The sequence below is a fragment of the Citrus sinensis genome, chromosome 3, assembly GCF_022201045.2.
Source record: "Citrus sinensis cultivar Valencia sweet orange chromosome 3, DVS_A1.0, whole genome shotgun sequence".
Classification (NCBI taxonomy): Eukaryota; Viridiplantae; Streptophyta; class Magnoliopsida; order Sapindales; family Rutaceae; genus Citrus; species Citrus sinensis.
The window spans coordinates 23,704,523-23,724,513 of NC_068558.1; the positions used below are offsets into that span (position 1 = coordinate 23,704,523).

Sequence of the window (19,991 nt, forward strand, 5' to 3'; positions counted from 1 at the left end):
CTTGATGAAACTGATAAAAAATATGAATAGATTTTTTTTAAAGATGAGACGGCCTTATAAAAAATAAAAATAAAAAGCTATTAGCCACAATACAAATAAAGAAATAATGCAAGATAAAAAATAAAATGAGAAAATATATTATAGAGTAATTTTATTCATTCCAATTGTGTGTGTACAAAACAAAAAGATGAGCTCTCCTTTTATAGTTACATAATCACTCCATGAAATTAATGAAAAATTATGGATCATAATTCCTTGTGAGATAGTGGGAGTTATTGGGAAGCTAAAGATTACTAATGGGAGATAGTGGGGAGGCCAAGAGATATATGTTATAAACATTTACATTTATTTTAATAAATTCATAACACTCCCTCTTATATGTTCATTATAAAGAATACGCCTCATTAAAATCTTTACATAATTGTTATTGTGTAATAACAATCAAATTAATTATGAAAAGATGAAAAGTCAAATCTAAAAGAAAATTTCTTTACTTATTAGATAATAGATAATATACAAAGATGAGAAATGGTGATGCCACATCACCTCCTCAAGTCCCAACTTTATATATATATATAGATATAGATAGATAGATTTATTAGTGATGAATAATTGACTCATCAATGTAATTTTTAGAATGGAGAAAGCTTAAACAACCAGTTGGGAGAATTACTTGTTTTTCTTGTGAAAATAAAAATAAATGGTGAAAAAAAATTCTCTAGGGAGATGGTCAGAGCATCAACTTCGACCCTAAATTAATCACCCTCACCACTGGGAATTTTCCTATCTTGATCAAACCGTTCTATCATTACACATTTTTTAACATAGCAAAAAAAAAAGAGTATAAATTGTAGTAAACATATTCATTAATATTACATATATACCATATATTATCCAATATTAAGTCTATTTTAATTATCATGCTCCTTACCACCGTCTGCATATATATACCTACCTATTTTATTTAACATTGTATTTATTTTAGTCATTATTATAAATTTGCACATAAAATACGTCATATTAATATTATTATATTCAGACAAGGATCCCTTTATAGTTTTTTTGTCTCCTAGTTTCTCTTAGTTTAATGAGTGGCTAAGATTGAATTTGGAATTTCTTTAATAATTAAGCCAATTTTTTTCGCTTTATTATTATTAAGCCATTTTTTTCATTGATTTTAAAAGACAGGAAATACTAGGAGGAAAAAAAATAATAAAAGAGGATACTAATCCATTATACTCAAAAGTCAAAAACAAGAGAACTTTAAAAAGCTAAAATTCTATTCTAGAAAAACAGAAAACATATACCATATCTTTCTCACCATTACAACTCTATATATATGTCTCATAGCGATAAGTAATGGACTCATCAACATAATTTTAAGAATAAAGAAAGCTTAGACAACCAATTGACAACATTGGGCATCTTAAGTTTTCCTTGTAAAAATGAAAATCGATGTTGAAACGATGTCTAAAGAAATGATCAAACCATCAACTCCGACACCAAGTCAACTTCGCCATTACCAATTTTCCCATCTTGATCAAATCGGTCCACCAGTATATATTTCTTTACTATACTTCTATCATCTTGACGATCACAAACTTGTTAGCAACAACCACCTGTTTAGTAACTCTCTTAAATCATCATTGTCCAATGTGCTAACCAAGTACTATCCCTTAGCCGGACGCATCAAGAACAACTATGTAGATTGCAACGATGAGGGAGTCGTTTTCTCGGAGGCTAAAGTCAGTTGTCACCTTTCAGAAATCGTCAATGAACCTGAATTTTCAAGCGAGTTCAAAAAACTTCTCCCATTGATCAGGAAAAAGATGTTGTCAGTGTCGATGGTTTAGCCATTGCCATTCAGGTTAACATTTTTAATTGTGGCAATGTTGCTATTGCTGTGATGATTTCTCACAGGATAGAAGATGGTTCGTCTTTGATCACGTTTACCAAAACCTGGGCTGCGGTTGCTCGTGGCGAGAGTGAAAATATTCTTCCAGAATTTGTGGCCGCGAAGCTCTTTCCCCCCAAGGACGCAGGGGGCAGCTCCGGAACGAGTTTTGATCCTAGGCCAAAGAAAGTTGTGTTGAAGAAATTTCTGTTTGAGGGGTCTAAGATAACTACTCTTAGAGACAAATATGGGTTAGACAACTTGATATATCCAACCCGTGTCGAGGCATTGTCAGCTTTTTTATGGAGTCGTCTTGCTGCTTCTACTCGTATCAAGGTTAGTCCTGAAAAACCTTGCATGCTTGTCCATGCAGTGAATTTGCGTAAGCGGATGGAACCACAGCTGCCGGCCGATTCTTTTGGGAATCTCTTTGCATTTGCTGTGACAATTTTAGAAGAAAATCATGATAATCGAATGGTAAACAAGTTCAGAGATGCTATAGGCAAAATAGACAAGGATTATTTAAAAGCAAAGAATGTTGAACACTCAGAACTCATTGACTTGGCCATAACGAATGGTGAAAGATTTGACAAAGTAGAATTGGGTTATTGCATTATCTCAAGTTTATGTAAGTTTCCTGTATATGAAGCAGACTTTGGGTTGGGGAAGCCTATTTCGGTTGCTTGGGGTTGTTTTCCTTATAAGAATGTAATTCATTTCATGGACACCAAATCTGGAGATGGAATTGAGGTATGGGTTCACTTGGAGGAAGAAGTTATGGCCATATTCGAAAATGACCAGGAACTTCTTGCTTATGTTTCTACGTAGCTAGCTCATATTTACTTCATTTTCTTGATTCATAAAATATACCTGCGATGTTTAGGAATTTGAAATAAGGCTAGCTGCTGCCAAACATTTAGTTACTCTATCAGCGCTTTATCAGCGTACTTTGTCTCTTTGGCATTATTTTTTGCTAAATAAAGTTATTCATATTGCAATACCAGAATGCAGCTCATAGGTAGCCCTATATATAAAAAGTTGATTTTGTTGTTTCTCTTATTGTTGGTCGAGCTAAATTATCAAAAGAATGATCATTAATCAGGCGATGGCAGACTGATCTGTTTACATATGGAGTAATGATATTTAAAAGAAAGAATTTTGATACAATGGAGATAAAACAACTATATATAAAACAGCATGGTACTATATTGCTAAGTAAAAAATTAGCATTATTTTTCAATTAACACTATTAAACCACACCATTTTATAATTATTTTATCACCATTATGTCAAAGTTAGGGCTCTTTATCATTTTTTTCTATGTAAAATACATATATATGGTAAATTTTCGGCTTATCCCTCTTATTTGTTTGACAAATTAACTTGAATGAGTTCAAAGAAAATAATTTATAATTTTAAAAATTTATACTTTCATCTCTTCCTATATAGTTCATTTTCCTCTCTCATATTTTTTTCACTGTTCGTGGAAAGGTAAACACACACAAACATGATCATCATTGGATCCAAATTATGTTTCATAATAAAAAATATAAGTGTAAAGTCTAGTTTGATAAACAACCAAGTTTTAATTCAAGGGCTTATTTGACAATCTCATAATCCCCAAGTTAGCAAGACCACATTTTAATTATATTACCTTTTGTAAATAGTAACTAAAAAAATAACTTTAAACTTTTTAAATAAATAAAAATATAATTTAAATAGATTAATTTGTATAAATTACTATATTTATTTTAATAATCCTTGGGTGTGTTTGGCACCCAACATTTCTCCTCATTATAGCCTTGTATTGTATTAAATTAATACAATACTATATTTGGCAAAAAATAAACTTTGTATTGACCACATTGTAATACACCAAACGCCGCAAAAATTAAACCCGTGCGGGTGGTCGTAATTAGGCCGCATTGCATTAGAATAGAGAGAAAATACTTTCTTCTTCACGATCTCAGACACAACCACAAACCAAATCTTCTCTTCGCAAAACCCAAAATAAAACTTTTCTCTCAAACTCACTCGCCTTTCACTCACAGATTTTCCTCCCTTCTCCTTCAATTTCTCAAGAGCCAAACATAGCAAATAGAATCACTAAGTGAGCGGTGTAGTCGAAGCGTCTGAATCTTTGATTGGAGTCAAGGCGTCATTTGAAGTTCGAAAAACAGCGTAGAGTGGCAGTGGTGCTACGGCGATATTCGAACAGATTTACGTGCATATTTCATTTTTCCATTTAAGTTTCGAGTTTAAATGTTTCAGTTGATGACTCTATAAAGCCCCAAAAAAAAATAATAATAATAATCTAAAAGAGCAGAGGAGTTTATGTGAGAGAGAGTGGTTAAGAGATTAGTGGAGATTGTGGTGGTGAATTGTTGAATTTAAGAGATGGAATAAGAATTATAAATCTATATAGATTGTGGTGACTTTTTTACATAGATAAATAAATAAATAAAGGATGCAAAGAACCCAGAGAATAAAGAAAAAATAAACAAAGGAAGAAGAACAGAAGAGAGAAGGACGAAAAAGAATTACAGAAGGAGATTGAGTTTGGAGATGGTAAAAGAGGGAGATAAGAGATAAGGATGATGTGTGATGTGTCAGATTTGTGTTTATTGTTTTATAATTTATTTTACCATTTATTTTATAATATAAGCAAAATATGTACAAGTTGTTTTGCAATTCATCACTCAATCCATTTGAAAAGTTTAGAATTTATATATATATATATATATAATGAAAAATTATGATATTTTTTATTTTTATATTAAAAATGATGTAAAAAATTTTTAAATTTAATACTTCTATAATTAGTATTTTTTTTAAGTACTAAGAAATATTGTTTTGAAATATATAATATAAATTAATCACAAAAAAATTAATACAGTGTAAGTCCAAACATAATATAATTAAAAATTAATATAGTATAATGTAATATTAAATATTGTACAGCATTATTATAGTCTAATGCTAATACAATACAACATAATATAATATAATTGTATTAAAATAATGTAATACAGTATAATACAATCCAGTGTGCCAAATATACCTTATAATTGTATTTAAATAATACAATATAATATGCCAAACACAGCCATAATGCATTGAGATAATGCATCAACGGCTGAGATTTTATCATACAACGAACAGGTATGATTAAGGGCTATGGTTAAAATATTTGCACGTGCGAAAAAGGTGGTCCATTAAATAAATAATTGAAGATAAGAAGATAAAATAATTAATACCATTACCATCCAACACAGCAAGATATATATATAGATAACAGATTTAGGGCTGCACTGGAACTTGATTGCAAAGATTCATTTGGGATGACTGATATAGATTCGCTGCCAAGTTATTTCGCGTGGGAGAATTAATTAATGGGTCCTCGAAATAAATAATTGTCAATAAGAAGACAAGCAAAGTAATAATAAATAATTGCACGGCCCCGATTTGCTAATTGCTCTCACATCAGAAATTTGGCATTTCAGAAGAGAGATTAGTCCATTCGGTAATTATTCACTTTTGATGGGCATGTCGTTGATTATGCAGTTAATTTTAGTTCAGAGATAGCTGCATATATAGATATCTTGGAGAGTTTGACATTGAAAGTAAAAATTTTATATAATAATATTGTTTGGAATAAAAAAATATTATTTTAATAAAATTATTTATATATTAATGAATGAACAATTTATTAATTTATTGATAAATGAATATCTATTAATTTAGAAAGAGACTTTTTTAATTTTAAAAGAGTTTTATCGGTACATGTAAATACTTATTTACAAAAGAACACAAATCATGCTTCCTCAAGTCAACAATATATCCAACCACTACTATCCATAATAATATAGCTTAGTTAGAGAACTTGTAATAATACAATTTTTTTTTCTTTATTCAGTTTGCTATAATCATGTACTTATAGATCACTATTGTGTAAATGCTAAGAAATATGAATATCAAGGTATTATGAAGTTGTATTAAATTATTTTGTCATTTTTAGTCTCAAATCATTAGAATTTTCATATCTTTTCTTCTTCATGGATTCTCATTTTAAAATGAGTAAAAAGATCTGCATTGGCTGAAAAAAAAAAAATTACTAAGTGTGGTGCATGCTCAGCATAAAATTAAGAATGAGGTTGAATTCAATTTAGAAAATAAATAAAAACTTAAAACTTTAGATGCCTATTTTACGAAGAGTTGAATTCAGATAATTGAAGTTGTAAGAAAAAACTCTTTTATCTTATAAATTTTATATTTTGTTTGTTATTAACTTTGTATTAAGTTCATAATTATTAGATAATATTTTCATTGGGCACTACCGGCCTAACAACTTAAAAAATGGATCAAAAAATTATTATCTTTTGCATTTTGTGAAATTATTAATTTCATACAGTAGCCCAAGATGGGACCAGAGAATTTTATTTTTTAATCAAGAATATTAATTTATTGCACATTTATTTATTGAGGTTTTACCTATAAAGCTTCAATAAAATAACATAATTGAGAATTAGAAAACAATATTATTTTACCATGGTTATTTATTTTATCAACAAATGAATAATTTATTAATTTATCAACAAATAAATATTTGTTAATTTGGAAAAGATTCTATATTTTAATTACTTTGTCATCTTGGTACGCGTATTGTCTCTTTGACCAAGATTAATGTATGAATTTAAAAAATTATATATAAACATGTATATAGAAGTCCAATTAATGTAAGTACATTATACATAGATATAAAATTGATGTATGTACTTTTCAAATTTAATAACCTTGAAGATAACATATTTTAGGTGCTCAAAACCTATAGAATATCAACTCTATAAATACAACGGACACTTTTTTTATTTTTTTATTTCTTTTGAAATAACACTATTTTTATTTTTAGTCTCAAATAATTAGATGCATATATATTTTGGAAAATAGTTGAATTGAGAAAATCGAAGTTATCAAAAAAATTATTAATATTATGAATTTTATATGTTATTTATTATTTGTATTTGATTATTTATCAATTTATATTTTCGTTGGGCATAAAGGATTCAAAAATAAATTATTGTCTTATACATATAGTGAAATTATTAATTTAGTATATTTGTCAAGTTGAGACTGGAGGATTTTATTACTTATTAAAGGTTATTAATTTATCAAAAATTCAATTATCAAGATTTTACGGTATTCAAAATTTGAATAAATAGTAATGAAAGCTATAATTCAATTTTCATCTTTTATGCTAATTGAAAATTTAGTCTTTTGAGTTTTGATTATTTTTACCTGTAATTATAAGAATCATTCTTTGTTTTCTTGGTGATTTTTTTTGAATTTTTTTTAATATTATAAAAACATACCTTTATTCCCATCTAAATTCATATATATACTCATTGATAAAGTTTTAGGCCAATTTAAAATTGTTGTAGTTGATAAAACAAGCAATATTTATTGTGCTGATGAATATAAACCATCTTTAGATAATAATTGAATTAATAATTGTTTATTTATCATTTTTAGTTATTTCACGTAAGGATAATACTGTAATCACAAAAAAACTTAAACAAGTGGCATGTTTTTTTATGCAAAAGCTGGGGGGAATATTCGTCATATTTAAAAAATTTATTACAAAATTTATGCAGTCATACACGAGTGGTACAATTACACGTCAGCATTGAGGTGGAAGAACTGATACTTTTGGAGGAGAAGATAGGAAAGTGGGATTTGGACTGGGAACGTTCGGAAAAATGGAAGGAGGCTTTGGGTTGGCATTCAACTCCGTACTACCAGTCGCTCGTTTACGCTTACCATCAAACGACAAGTCGTTTTGCTTTCCCCTTCCCCGGGCTCGAATCAACGCAGAGCTGAAAGAACTCAGAGTTTGCACGAACCGCACTTGTCGCAGGCAGGGCTCCATGCAAATTCTTGAAACCCTGTCGTCTCTGGCCCCGCCGGAAGTCGCTGTCAAGTCGTGCGGCTGCTTGGGCCGGTGCGGCGCCGGACCGAACCTCGTGGCGCTTCCCGACGGCGTCGTGGTCGGCCACTGTGGGACCCCGGCTAGAGCCTCTGAGATATTGATGGTATTGTGTGGAATAAAGAGTGATCATGATGCTGCAAAGAATCTGGAAGCGCTTGCGTTGAGGAAGAGAGCCGAGGCTGAATTTGAAAAGGCTAATTTTTCGGAAGCCGACGGCTTTCTCTCTCAGGTAACGTGTGCCCAATGGGCCGCAATCAGACGAAATAATAACATTATGTAGGCTGTAGCAAAATTTTAAAAAGTATAGGGGGCTCAAGTAAAATAATCGTTGACATAGTCGTGTTATTTTTACATGAATCGCTTGCTCTCTCAAATGTTCTTATCTACGGATGCCATGCTTGCCAATTGCTGCTGCAGGCCATAGAGTTAAAACCATTTGGTGGCATCCATGTTTTATATAAAGACAGGTTTGTACAACTTAATTCTTTTCATCAATGGAAGTCTTCTTACAGTACTTATGGGAAATTTTTGATTTTATGGCCACAGATGATGTGAGTCGATTTTACTTTTTAGATAAACTGGGGTGATGTAATGTTTAGATAAAAAGGTATCTGCTGTAGGCTTGTTTAGATGACAGAAATTATGGTATCAAAGCCTGTACATATCTAGCTAACTCATGAGTTCCTAATTCCCCTTTTTTATATTCCACTTGTTATGCTTATTCTTCTCTTACGCAGCTTGCGTTTTATATAGCTTCATACGCATATTTGGTTCATTGAATAATGGCATTCGCTTTTCGAGTCGTTTTATCTGAATTTTTAATGGTTTCAGAAATTTGCTTGGCTGAACCTTTCTTCTTTTGATTGGTCAAATCCCATATAACTGGGGATTTTTGTTTTATGAAGCATTTTTTGACATCAATGACTGCAGATGATATATTTGATTTACCCTTGTGTAAACCTCTGTTCTTGATTTTGCAGATTTACTAGTTTAAGTTCCAATAGAAATGCTTAATCCGGACAGATGAGATGATTTTTTCGAAGCTGATCCCAGCTGTAGCTAAAGACCTGATCAACCATCATAGTCTTAAACTTGATTAGTTGTTGCCTCTAACCCATAACTTGTTTTGGGGTAAGAGAATGCTGAGTTTTAATTTTAATTTTTCCAAGCTTCTTCATTAGATTGCCAATACTTTCTCCCTTATATCATTTGATGTTGAGTTCAAGATGAAGTGGGTAGAAATTAATTTGCTTGTCAATGATATGATGACTTTTGTTAAAGGATATTCACCAACTTTTCTGGCACATCTCATTGTGTTTTATAAGATAATTATCACGAATGTGGGTTTCTAGAGCTCCCTTGTTTGGTATAAACAGAAGAAATAGCTGCTGGGTACAGACTTTATCTCTCTTTTCCTTGCCTCCTGCAATTACATTGATCCTGGGAGACGTTCAAGTATTCAAAGGCTTCAAAGTACCCCAGACCTTTTTCCCTAGAGATGTTTCTTACAAATCGAACTTCTATTTGCATGAGAGTTAACCAATCAAAATCAGAAATATTCAGCCAAAGCCAATTTCTAGAACCACAAATAGCATTAGCGAAAAAATTTTGTTTGTTTTCTTTTGTGCATTTCTTTTTATTTTGTGCATATACATGTCATGTTGAGGAAATGATGATTTTTGAGAGACGATGTTAGGAAATTCAAACTAAGTAACATCTGGATTCAATGTGGCTTCAAGCTCGGGCTATTTCCTTTGAAGCATTTGGCTTTCCCAATCATGGTGTTGGAACCTTTCCCTGCTTGTCCTTGACAGAAAAAAGCCACCCAAAAGCTTAATTTGTTAGGTAGAATAGCACATTTGGTTTAGTGCACGAGGTTAAAATATTGCAATTGATATATTTCATTAACTATAGTCTTCCTTTTGTATTAATATCAGCAATTGGCTTTAATGACATATATTTTCTGTAAATGTTACCACAACGTACTCTTCAATTAATGGGTTTTGCTATGATAGAAAAGTTTTAGAGACCTTCTTTCCATTCAGGTGTCTTGCAAGATTGACCATGGGCAATTTTTCTGCTGCTCTTGAAGATGTCAGAGAAGCCCTTGAATTAGCGCCAAACTACACTGAGGTGAGAAACCTACTTACTCTAAAAGTTGGAGAAGACACTTGCACCTCATAAACCATATTACTGCAGGCATGCAAGAACATAAAATCTACTGGATCTCATTATGAATCTTGGTGATATGTTTACTGATTTGAGCTTTGCAGGCTTACATCTGCCAAGGTGATGTGTTTTTGGCTATGGACCAATATGATGCAGCTGAAAAGTCATATTCCACATGTTTACAAATAGATCCTTCTATCTGTCGATCCAAATCATTCAAGGTATCTTCCACTTACTAAAGAATAAATTTGTGTGGTAAATATGGATAGTTTATGCTCTACTATCAACTTGTACATTATGTGTGGTGAATATGGATAGTTTATGCTCTACTATCAACTTGTACATTATGTGTGATAAATATGGATAGTTTATGCTCTACTATCAACTTGTACATTAATCTTGGACATAAATGCAAATACAAGTGTTCTAATGCAAGTATTGTGCTGGAGTTTGCTATGCTAGTAAGGGAAATCCTTACATAATTGCAACCCTCGGGCTTTAGCTCAAGTGATTTAAAAGGGTGCCAATGGTGTATAAAACATCTTCAAGTTGAATCTTGCCTATGTGAAAAAAAGTAATATCATAATGTATGTGAGTTGCCTAAATGAAATGTGTAACTTTAATTCGAAATTGATTGTTACTGTTTCTATGGAAGTCAATTCAGTCAAAGACTTAAACAATTTGGCCCTCCTCTCTCTCTCTCTCTCTCTCTCTCTCGCCCTTTTCTGTTTCTCCTTTTTAAAGTGATAATTTCTTTTCTTTTTTTTGTGCAGACGCGGATTGGAAGACTCCAAGAAAAACAGACTGCTGCAAATAAGCCTTAAAATGTGCTGCAAGATTGTCGGAATGTGTACATGATATTTCTATTATTTCCAGGTTTTGTCCTTTCTATCATAACCTATGCTTCAGTTCTTAATTGAGCACCTTATTTTACATGGCAACTGTAATACTTAACTTGAATATAGGGGTTTAAGGATGGTATTACAGCAAATAGTTTGCACTCTTGTCATCACTTATTTGATCCTTTAGTTTCTTTTATTTATTATTATTATTTTTTTAACCCACATTTATTTTCAAGCTAGTTAGGCAAACTTCTTTTCCTTATCTTGCTATTGACATTGTGCAGTTAAGGTTAACCCATGCCTACGTTTATCCTAATCACGGGAAGATAAACCTAGCGAAAGCAGCGAGTTCTTTACAGAGGCTCATTGAGGTCTTGCTGTCGTTGATTTCTGTTTTGCTTTTGTCAAGTAAACCATACCCAGTTCATGAACGTGAGCAGCATTTTAGTACAAAGATATCTAGTTTGTGAGATTTGTTCCTTTCTTGCTTAAAAAACCATGGAGGCAACATTCATGGGTATTTTAAAAATATAAAAAAATTTTGAGGTATGATGGAGTGACAGTATTGACGCACTACTGTAATGAACTGGGATAATTTGGATTTTGCCTTTTTGATAACGAAATCTAGAATATTGTTGGATTTAGTTTTGTATTTTTACGTTTTCTTGCTTCTTGGCTTGGCTGTCATGTGTGTATTTTGGGATTTAGTTTGTACTTTGCATTATCCTTCTTTTTGGCTTGGTTGTCATGTGTGGTAACCTTGATGGCAGGTCTAAAAAATTATACTTAAAACATATATCACTTTAGATTTAGTCTGTGCAGATTTATTCCTTTCCTGCTTACAAAACCATGGAGGAGGCAACATTCACGGGTATTTTTTAAAAATAAAAAATTGAGATAGTTGGTGCATCTATGATGGTATGATGGTATTTAGGCACTACTATAATGCACTGGATAATTTGGATTTTGCTTTCTTGATAATGGAATCTAGACTATTTTGGGATTCTGTTTGTATTTGTATATTTTCTTGCTTCTTGGCTTGGTTGTTGTGTGTGGTATCCTTGATGACAGGTCTAAAAGGTTATACTTAAACATATATCACTTTTGTAACCAGAGACGGAGTAAAGTAGTCATATAGGCAATAAGAAAATGTAAAAGACTACAATGTTATTAATTGATTACATGACTGATGAACTAGCATAAGACTTATCAGTAGTACATGGAAAACAAATATATAAAGACTGAACAATGATAATATAATCACCAAATAGCGACACTCATACCTTCCTGTTTTAGCTTTAACAGCTTTCTTATTTTTCTATGATGGACATCTAGCAGCATTTTGCTTTATTCATGCAGTAATCCAGGCACTATTTTCTTCTTTATATATCTAAGGAGCTACATTGATGCTCAGCTTCTGGCCATTTTCACAGTGATCACCTACTCCACAAATGTACCAACTTCGGCCAACCTCTGATAAAACCACTGAGTCACTGCCACTAGCAAACAGACTTATGTATGGATCTTTTATGCAATCTTCATATGCAGTTGAATTGACTTGCATCACACTGTGCACATGTTCTTCATAGTTGAACACTGTCCAAAAACAACAACAAAAATTAGTGCTGGCAATCTTCATTAGGAAATCAATTATTCTGGTTAAAAACATGCATGCTTAGGAAATCAAAAACTGGGAGCATGAAAGTTGGTACTGTACATATGTGATTCATTTATGTTTGTTTGTATGTACTCCATTAGATACATACTTACCAAGAACATCACCAACGAGAAATTCTTTTCCCTGAGTCCAGTTGTTGGAGTCAGCGAAGAGAGACCAGCCATCCCTGTCTCCAACAATGTGGGTTGCTCCTCTTACTTGAAGCATGTTAAGGAATGCAGCAAGAACAAGGCAGAGCATGATCATATTGGAATTTTGGTAAGCTTGGAAAAGCATCTCCTTCCCTTAAACTGAGATATGTTGTTATGGATCTGTAAATGGTTATCTTTACAATAATATCCGTAACATGGGTGGGCAGGCTCACAATATTCTGGTGTTTATCTGATTAGGTAGTCATGTAAAGTATGTTAGCTAGTTTTCTCATATCACGATAATTGGCAGTATACACAGCTTCAGTTCCTGATGTTCAACAACAATCCATTTGGGCAACATAAGGAAAGCTGTTTACCTTCTTAAAAATTTGGCTGTTTTGATGTTGCGAACGATTTACATACATACTCTTTTTGGTAAGGGCGCGTCACCAGTCTTATGGAGCGTAAGAGTTGTATGGGATGCTCATGTTTTTCCAAAATCACGAACTTTACACTCTTTGTACAAAGAGTGTGTGTGTAATCACTCTTGGGTGCGGGGCACCCTTATTTTTCTTAATGTGGACACGCGGTTAAGGATTGCAACTTAATAGAATTAATTTCTGATATACTATAAAACTGTGCAATTTACTAGCACTAAAAATTGACTCTATTAAATCATATGGCTTATCAATTTGTTCATATGAAAAAAAAAAAAAAATGAGGCACCCACACTAGATCAGGATTGTATATATATTTGAGGCAGTATGCATCTCTCTATTTAAATAAATTTATTAAATTGTCATATTCTAGCAGCCTTCTCTATTTAAATAAATTTATTAAATTGTCATATTCTAGCAGCCTTCCTTGGTGAGCATTGTACAAATTTTGTACTTCACAACTGAGAAACCTTGTTAATTGCATCATTTTAAGGATATTAACCCAAAATCTTCGCTAAAATTGGTTCTTACTAGATTTAGCTTTATATCTAAAGTTATGAATTATTTGTTAAAAAAAGTTTGTTCCCTTGTTGATGGCTATGCTGTTCAAGAATGCAACTTGGCAGAATTTTATCAAAGTAAATTTTCATCTGTTCTCTTTTTTTTTTTTTCTTGTAAAACAAATGCTTCAAATCATAAATTGTGGTCAATTATGCAAATTGCGGAGCATTTGTTACATAACTTGCGAAGTAATCTTATTCTGAGACCAATTATGTGGTCAGGAATTATTAGAGGTTGAATAAAATAGTTTTTTAATACAAAGCCAAATTTAACCAGAGATATTTTGAAATTCTATTGATGATGTCATTCTAAAGGAAGTGTTAAAAAGTCGTTAAAAATAAATGTTGAAGTTGTAATATTTGTTTGGTATCGTTTATCTAATGATCAAAAATTCAAACTTTGAACTTTCAAAAGTAAAGATTGAAAAGTTTTTTTTTAAATATTAAAGTATTTATTAGTAAATGATTAAATAATTTATTTTTCATCTACTAGCAAAGTTTAAACTTTGGAATTTTAGAAATAAAGGTTGAAAAGTTTTTTTAAAATATTAAAGTATCTAAAATATATTTTATTTATTTGACAATCTTTTTTCATTTCTTTCATAAAATAACTTTAATAAATTTATTTATTAAAATAATTTTACAATTTTTTTATAAAAACTCTCATTAATAACTAAACAAATAAAATCTTTTTGGTGACAGCTCTATTTTTAAAAATTCTACTAATAAAAATTTACTTAGATAAACTCTATTTAAAAAACTATTACCAAGCGAAACTTATATATTATTTCAATTTCAAGATTTATTAACAAACTACAATAATAAATCTTATAAATTAAACTAATTGATTGGCATTGACTAATCACGACCATTTTGCAATTCTTAACATGGCACAAAAGATATGCATGCTTCTACTTTTAGCAAAAGGTACTTCAATTTCATGTCTTAATTGGCTTAATATTCGAGTCCCAAGAAAAAAATAAAATAAAAATAGAGGACTCGAATTAAACTTGCATCTCAAAAACAACATTCGTGCTTACAATGATGATAAAAAACATCGAATACTATTATAAAGCACATAATAATTATTAATTAGTGACTCTTCATTTGAATACAAATTTTTATATTTCAATTTTGTAAGCATAGAATTACTCTTCCATTTATTATTAATTTTTCCTCGAAAATTATTTGTTGATATCTCTTGATTTAGGTTTAAGTAAACGAAGGCAAAATATGTTCCACCTGTTTAAGAGTCTGTCTGATATGTTGTAGAATGTAACAATTACATATAGACACTAGACAAGTATTATATACAAGTCATATACTATTGCATATTTATATTTTATATTATAAATGAGGAGAAAATCTTTGGATCCAAGTATTACACGCATTTGAATAAAATTTGATGTTTAGTATTACTCTCTTTCATAATTTAATGGTGCTTCATGCAATATCTTTTGTGTTCTACCATTACCTCCCCATCATAGAATTAAGATTTTCTACTAATCTTCATTAGCTTTGTTGAATCTCTTCACTTTTGTAAGTTAGTCATCATGCATAGTCAAGTTTTATTCTTCAACGATGATACTAGCATTTTTTTTTTTTTTGTTATTCCTTTTTTATGATCTTTATATAGCATCAAGAGTGACAAGAAATTATGTTTCCAAATATTTATCTGCATTAATGGAAAATAAACAAAATACTCCAAATACAAATTAAGTACTTACTAAATGAGAAAGATAAAAGTCACTAGCAACTAGCATCTTAACCAATATCATTAGCTAGTTTGGTCTTGGCGCATGCAATAATATGATAATATAATCAACTACAACTTGGAAGCCCACAATTGAAAAAATCTGCCTTCTTCACTCTTTCCCACCAATTTGATGATCCCTTTTTCTTCTTCAACTTAATTTTCTCAAAAGATTGAAAGCAGCTTTCCAAAGTGACTTGGGCACTCTTCTCCTTCACATAGCTGCTGCTGCTGCTGCAGCTGTTGCTGTTGCTCCAGCTGTTCTCATATTCTTTCACTTGTTGCTCTCTCTTCACAAGCATCTGATAGTACTCTTTATTCCTCTTTTCCAGCCCATATATTTGTTCCTGAAGATCCTCTATTTTCTGGCTAAGTATGCAAACCCTATAATCTTCTCTCATTCTCAACACACATTTAGCAAGCTCACTAGCTTTTCTTCTCATAAACATGGCTTCAGATGCCAGCCCTTTGTTCTCTTCCATTACTGCACTCACTTGATATCCCAGCTTCACGTTCTCATTCACCAAAATCATCCTCTCCGATTCTAACAACTCCATCAAACTCTTCAACAACTCTATCTTCCTCCTCGATTCATTACACACGTGATCCATCTCATTCACTTGGTTCACTAATATTTCAGACTCAACATTCTTCGCCACAAGTTCAGCAACTAGGTCATCAATGTTAGCTGAAGCAGCAGCAGCAGCCATTGTTGCTGTTGTTGTTGTTATTTGTTGTTGCTGGTAAGAGATTGTGCTTTCAGCGTCGGATTCAGCATCAGCAGAGGAAAAAGCTGTGATGATGGTTTCGGAAGAGCCATTGCGAAAATGGTGCTTCTTGTGATTGCGGCAACGATCCAACAAGGTGATGTAGCCATTGTACAAGTCTTTGAGAAGAGCAAGAAGCTGAGGGCGTTTCTGATAGTACCATTCAGCGCGTTCCGCAAAGGTGTCGCCCACATTTTCTTCCTCAGAACTGCCACTTATTACCAACTTTTTCATTCTCTCTTCAACATCTGCAAAAACTACCAATTTGTTTAATTACAAATGCATCTTCAATAATCACGAGCAATTCCATAAGCAATTATTCAAAATGCCCTTTTGGCTGTTAAAACAACGATTTGAGAGCGCGATGATGATGTTAATAAAATGTTGGGAAGCAAGTAAAGTATGTAATTGATATGGAGGTACTATAAAATTTACCCCTTCATCACAAAATGACAAAACTAGGTTGCATTGTAATGCAACATAATACAGCAGTTGCCGCATTATACAAACCCGACAGGGAGTCTGATTTGTCTAATTAGCTTTTCTGTTTTTTTTTCTTTTTTAATATTATAACAAATAAAAACAAATTTATAACTTAATGTTATATTATCTAACAATACTATTTTTTATTTTCATTATTTTTACATTATAGTAATTAATATATATTAATAAATTTTTTTTTAATTTTATATTAATTATATAAAAATAAAGATATATAAGTTAACATTAACATTATTTAAATACATTACATTGTATAATAATAATTAATATGTAAAATAATCAGTTATATAAAATTAACTATTATTATATAATTTGATATAACTAATAATATGTACTTAAATATTAATAAATTTAAAATAATATTAGTTTATAATTAATAGTATTATAAAATAATGATATAAAATATTATTACATGTAATACAATCCATACTATAGCAAACATAATATTTTTATAATTTAATAAACCTTAATGTAATATACAATAATAAAATGGGTTTGGCTATGTTGGAGTTGCTCTAAGGTAGAGTACCCCTTCATAATCATACGATTAAAATTATATGTGGTTAAAATTCGTACTTCACTGTAAATCTACTCTAACATAACCATAGTCTAATAAAATATATTCTATATCGATTAAAATCCATCGCAACATATTTAAGAGTAATACTAAAGAGAAAGAAAAATGAAAAAATTTTACTCTCTTTCTTTGCCTAATCCACTCTCTCTCCTCCTTTTCAACACATTTTTTCTCGTCTTTCCCTCTCTTCAGCATTTTTCAAGAATCAGAAAAGGCTTCTAAGGTCTGCATCAAGGAATCCAGGCCCCACATTGACCATTAGGTTTATAACGCAAGTTATGAACACTTGAACAGTACCACAGCGGCAAGTGTTTGGCACGCCAACTAGATGGCGCGTAAGGCTGATATGATGAGGTTAAAAGGCTATGGAAAATTGTGCAGAGAACAGTGAGAATAGAAAGGTCGCTCACTGCAACAAGCCAAAGAAAGAAGCTGGCTGATGGTGACTCCTCATTACTGAAAAGAGGGAAACTTCACACTCGTTCAAATTTTAAACATTAAAAACGATATTCTCAATTTTTTTGTAATAAAAAAAAAATCATCACCAACATAAATGCACACTACTAGCTAGCCTCAGTCAAAGCTATTTTTGACTTTATCACTATTTTATATTTATTTCTACTCTCACTAATTTTCAACTTTTGCATCCATTAATTTATATTTTTATTCTATATGTGAAGGCATGCAAAAAAAATTAATTATTAAAGTCTCATTTAAAATTAAAGTTGGATAATTATAATTTAAAATTATAACATTAAAACATCCAATAAATATTTAGTTACTATAATTTAAAAATTAAATTGATTTAATTTTATATTTTTATGAGAAAAAATTATTATATTTTTATTAATTTTTCTAAAATTATTATATATTATTAATTTTTATTCATAATTATAAATTTTTTTATAATAACTATAGCTTTTAAATTTTACCACCTCAATACCAAACAAACATAACCTAAAAAAATGAAATTACTGTTAAAAAAATAGTAACAATAAATCTTGGAAATACTATGTAATTGTACAAATATAATTTCATAAAAATAATAATTAATAATTTAAAATTCGAAAACAGTTATAAGATTAAAATTTAAAAAAAAAAAAAAGGAAGGAAAAGGTTTTGCTCGGTGTAAAGTAGCCGTACCAACAAGTGCAGGTAGAAGGCATGATGAACACGACCCAACACCAGAGGAGGGTTGCAATTGATATGAATCAGCAGCGTCAATCTCCACCGTCTGATCAGCCTCCGACATGCCGGGCCTACCGTATTAAATTGCTGAGAAAAATAGAAAGACATAACTCAACAACTCAATTACTCAATTACTTGCCGCTTTTACGAAGAATTTAAGATGAGAAAACCGTACAAGCAGGAAACAAGGAATAGAAGCAGCAGAACAAAAAAGGAAACAAGAAGCGCAAATCTCCATAACCAATTTATGATATACATCAAATCAAAATCAAAATCAAATCAAACGTATTAAAAGCGCCATAAATTTTTCTATTTCTTAAAAGAGAAAAAATAAAAGTTTATTATTTTCTAACATTCACTGCCTTGCAGCACCGAATCGATCACCATAATCAATCCCCATGCATATTAATTGTTCATCCATTATTTTCCATTTCTTATGATTTTATTCTTCATTGTTTTCTCGTTTAAGTGGAAAATTAAAAAAAAATCCTGTAAACTGTTTGGCAGCCGAGAAATTGAATAAAATCTTACGAGAAAGTTAAAATAAGCTGGCACTCAACTAACAGTGTGTATGATGTACACGAATATTTAAAGGAAAATCGAAGAATTATAAGAAAAAAATAATCTGTTTGGCTGCCGAGAAAAGGCAGAAAACGCTACAAACAAGGCGTATTTACATTTAGTTTCCTTCGAAACAAAAAATGAAAAAGAAAAATTTTCGTTTTTTTCTTTTTAAGTTGTGCGTTTTCTCGGGAACCAAACAGAGAATAAGAAAATAATAGAGAAGAAAATGTATTACCGTGAGCTCTGGGTGGTGGCCTGCGAAGAAAAAAACTGAGGATTCGTGTGAATTTGTAAGGTACAGAGAGAGTGTATTATGGAATTGAAGTTATTATGTGAACTATAAAATGATTCAACAAAATGTGATATTGGAGACTGCCCAAAATCCGCCAGAATTATTTTTTGAGATTGACGCATCATACGCCGACACGTGGTCTTGTCAGCGATTTTCCGATTTCAAAGTCTACGGCTGCTGCACCCTACAGTATGTTGTATGGGAAGCGGATCCAGTGCTGATACGAGCAAGTCTTGAGTACTGGATTAATGATCAATAATTATCTTATGTGGATCCCAATCAATTATTGGTCATTGATTCGGTGCTCAGAACTTGCTTAGATCAACACTGGATTCTAGTCCATGTTGTATGATGGTGGGTTATGTAACAAATCGACTCATGGTAACTTATCATGTGCTGAGTCACGTGACCGACCGCTCCATAACAAAACGGTCTAAAATAATTTTGGTCTATTTAGGTCCGTATATAGTGTGTTTAAAATTGAAGTGCTGTAATTTTTTAAGTTACAATTATTGTGAAAAAAATTATAATTATGAAATAAAAGTTAATAATATGTAATAAATATAAATTTTAAATAATAATTTTGATAAAACTATTAAAGACATAATAGATTCTTCATTATACAAGTAAAAAATCATATCAACATAATTTT

At 31.1% G+C, this 19,991-nt stretch overlaps 4 protein-coding genes across 17 annotated transcripts; 2 read left to right on the plus strand and 2 right to left on the minus strand.

Moving 5' to 3' along the window:
- Positions 1-1,466: 1,466 nt before the first annotated feature.
- On the plus strand, positions 1,467-2,722 carry LOC102628607 (vinorine synthase-like). Its single transcript, XM_052435853.1, has 2 exons — positions 1,467-1,745; positions 1,823-2,722. The coding sequence occupies exons 1-2, from the start codon at positions 1,467-1,469 to the stop codon at positions 2,720-2,722; spliced, it is 1,179 nt and encodes a 392-aa protein (XP_052291813.1).
- A 4,759-nt stretch (positions 2,723-7,481) lies between these two features.
- LOC102629155 (uncharacterized) lies at positions 7,482-13,139 on the plus strand. Of its 13 annotated transcripts, none has more exons than XR_008053422.1 (8): positions 7,482-8,109; positions 8,298-8,347; positions 9,926-10,013; positions 10,154-10,270; positions 10,823-10,925; positions 11,176-11,323; positions 12,325-12,599; positions 12,703-13,139. XR_008053422.1 is itself a non-coding variant. In XM_052438269.1 (5 exons), the coding sequence occupies exons 1-5, from the start codon at positions 7,651-7,653 to the stop codon at positions 10,871-10,873; spliced, it is 765 nt and encodes a 254-aa protein (XP_052294229.1). In that variant the 5' UTR covers positions 7,482-7,650; the 3' UTR covers positions 10,874-11,535. The 13 variants fall into 13 exon arrangements, 1 of the variants encoding a protein (XP_052294229.1); XR_008053423.1 differs by having other exon boundaries at positions 12,325-12,407; positions 12,650-13,139; XR_008053424.1 differs by having other exon boundaries at positions 12,325-12,407.
- On the minus strand, positions 12,282-12,845 carry LOC127901276 (blue copper protein 1b). Its single transcript, XM_052438270.1, has 2 exons — positions 12,662-12,845; positions 12,282-12,487 (listed from the first exon to the last, which is right to left on the minus strand). Exons 1-2 carry the CDS (start codon positions 12,843-12,845, stop codon positions 12,282-12,284), a joined length of 390 nt encoding a protein of 129 aa, XP_052294230.1.
- A 2,213-nt stretch (positions 13,140-15,352) lies between the features above and the next one.
- Positions 15,353-19,593, minus strand: LOC102630628 (kinase-interacting family protein). 2 transcript variants are annotated; one of them, XM_015525620.3, is made up of 3 exons: positions 19,283-19,593; positions 18,439-18,570; positions 15,353-16,474 (listed from the first exon to the last, which is right to left on the minus strand). In XM_015525620.3, the coding sequence occupies exons 2-3, from the start codon at positions 18,545-18,547 to the stop codon at positions 15,519-15,521; spliced, it is 1,065 nt and encodes a 354-aa protein (XP_015381106.2). In that variant the 5' UTR covers positions 18,548-18,570; positions 19,283-19,593; the 3' UTR covers positions 15,353-15,518. The 2 variants fall into 2 exon arrangements, with proteins under 2 accessions (XP_015381106.2, XP_006493405.2); XM_006493342.4 differs by having other exon boundaries at positions 15,353-16,465; positions 19,283-19,572.
- Between the last annotated feature and the right edge of the window lie 398 nt (positions 19,594-19,991).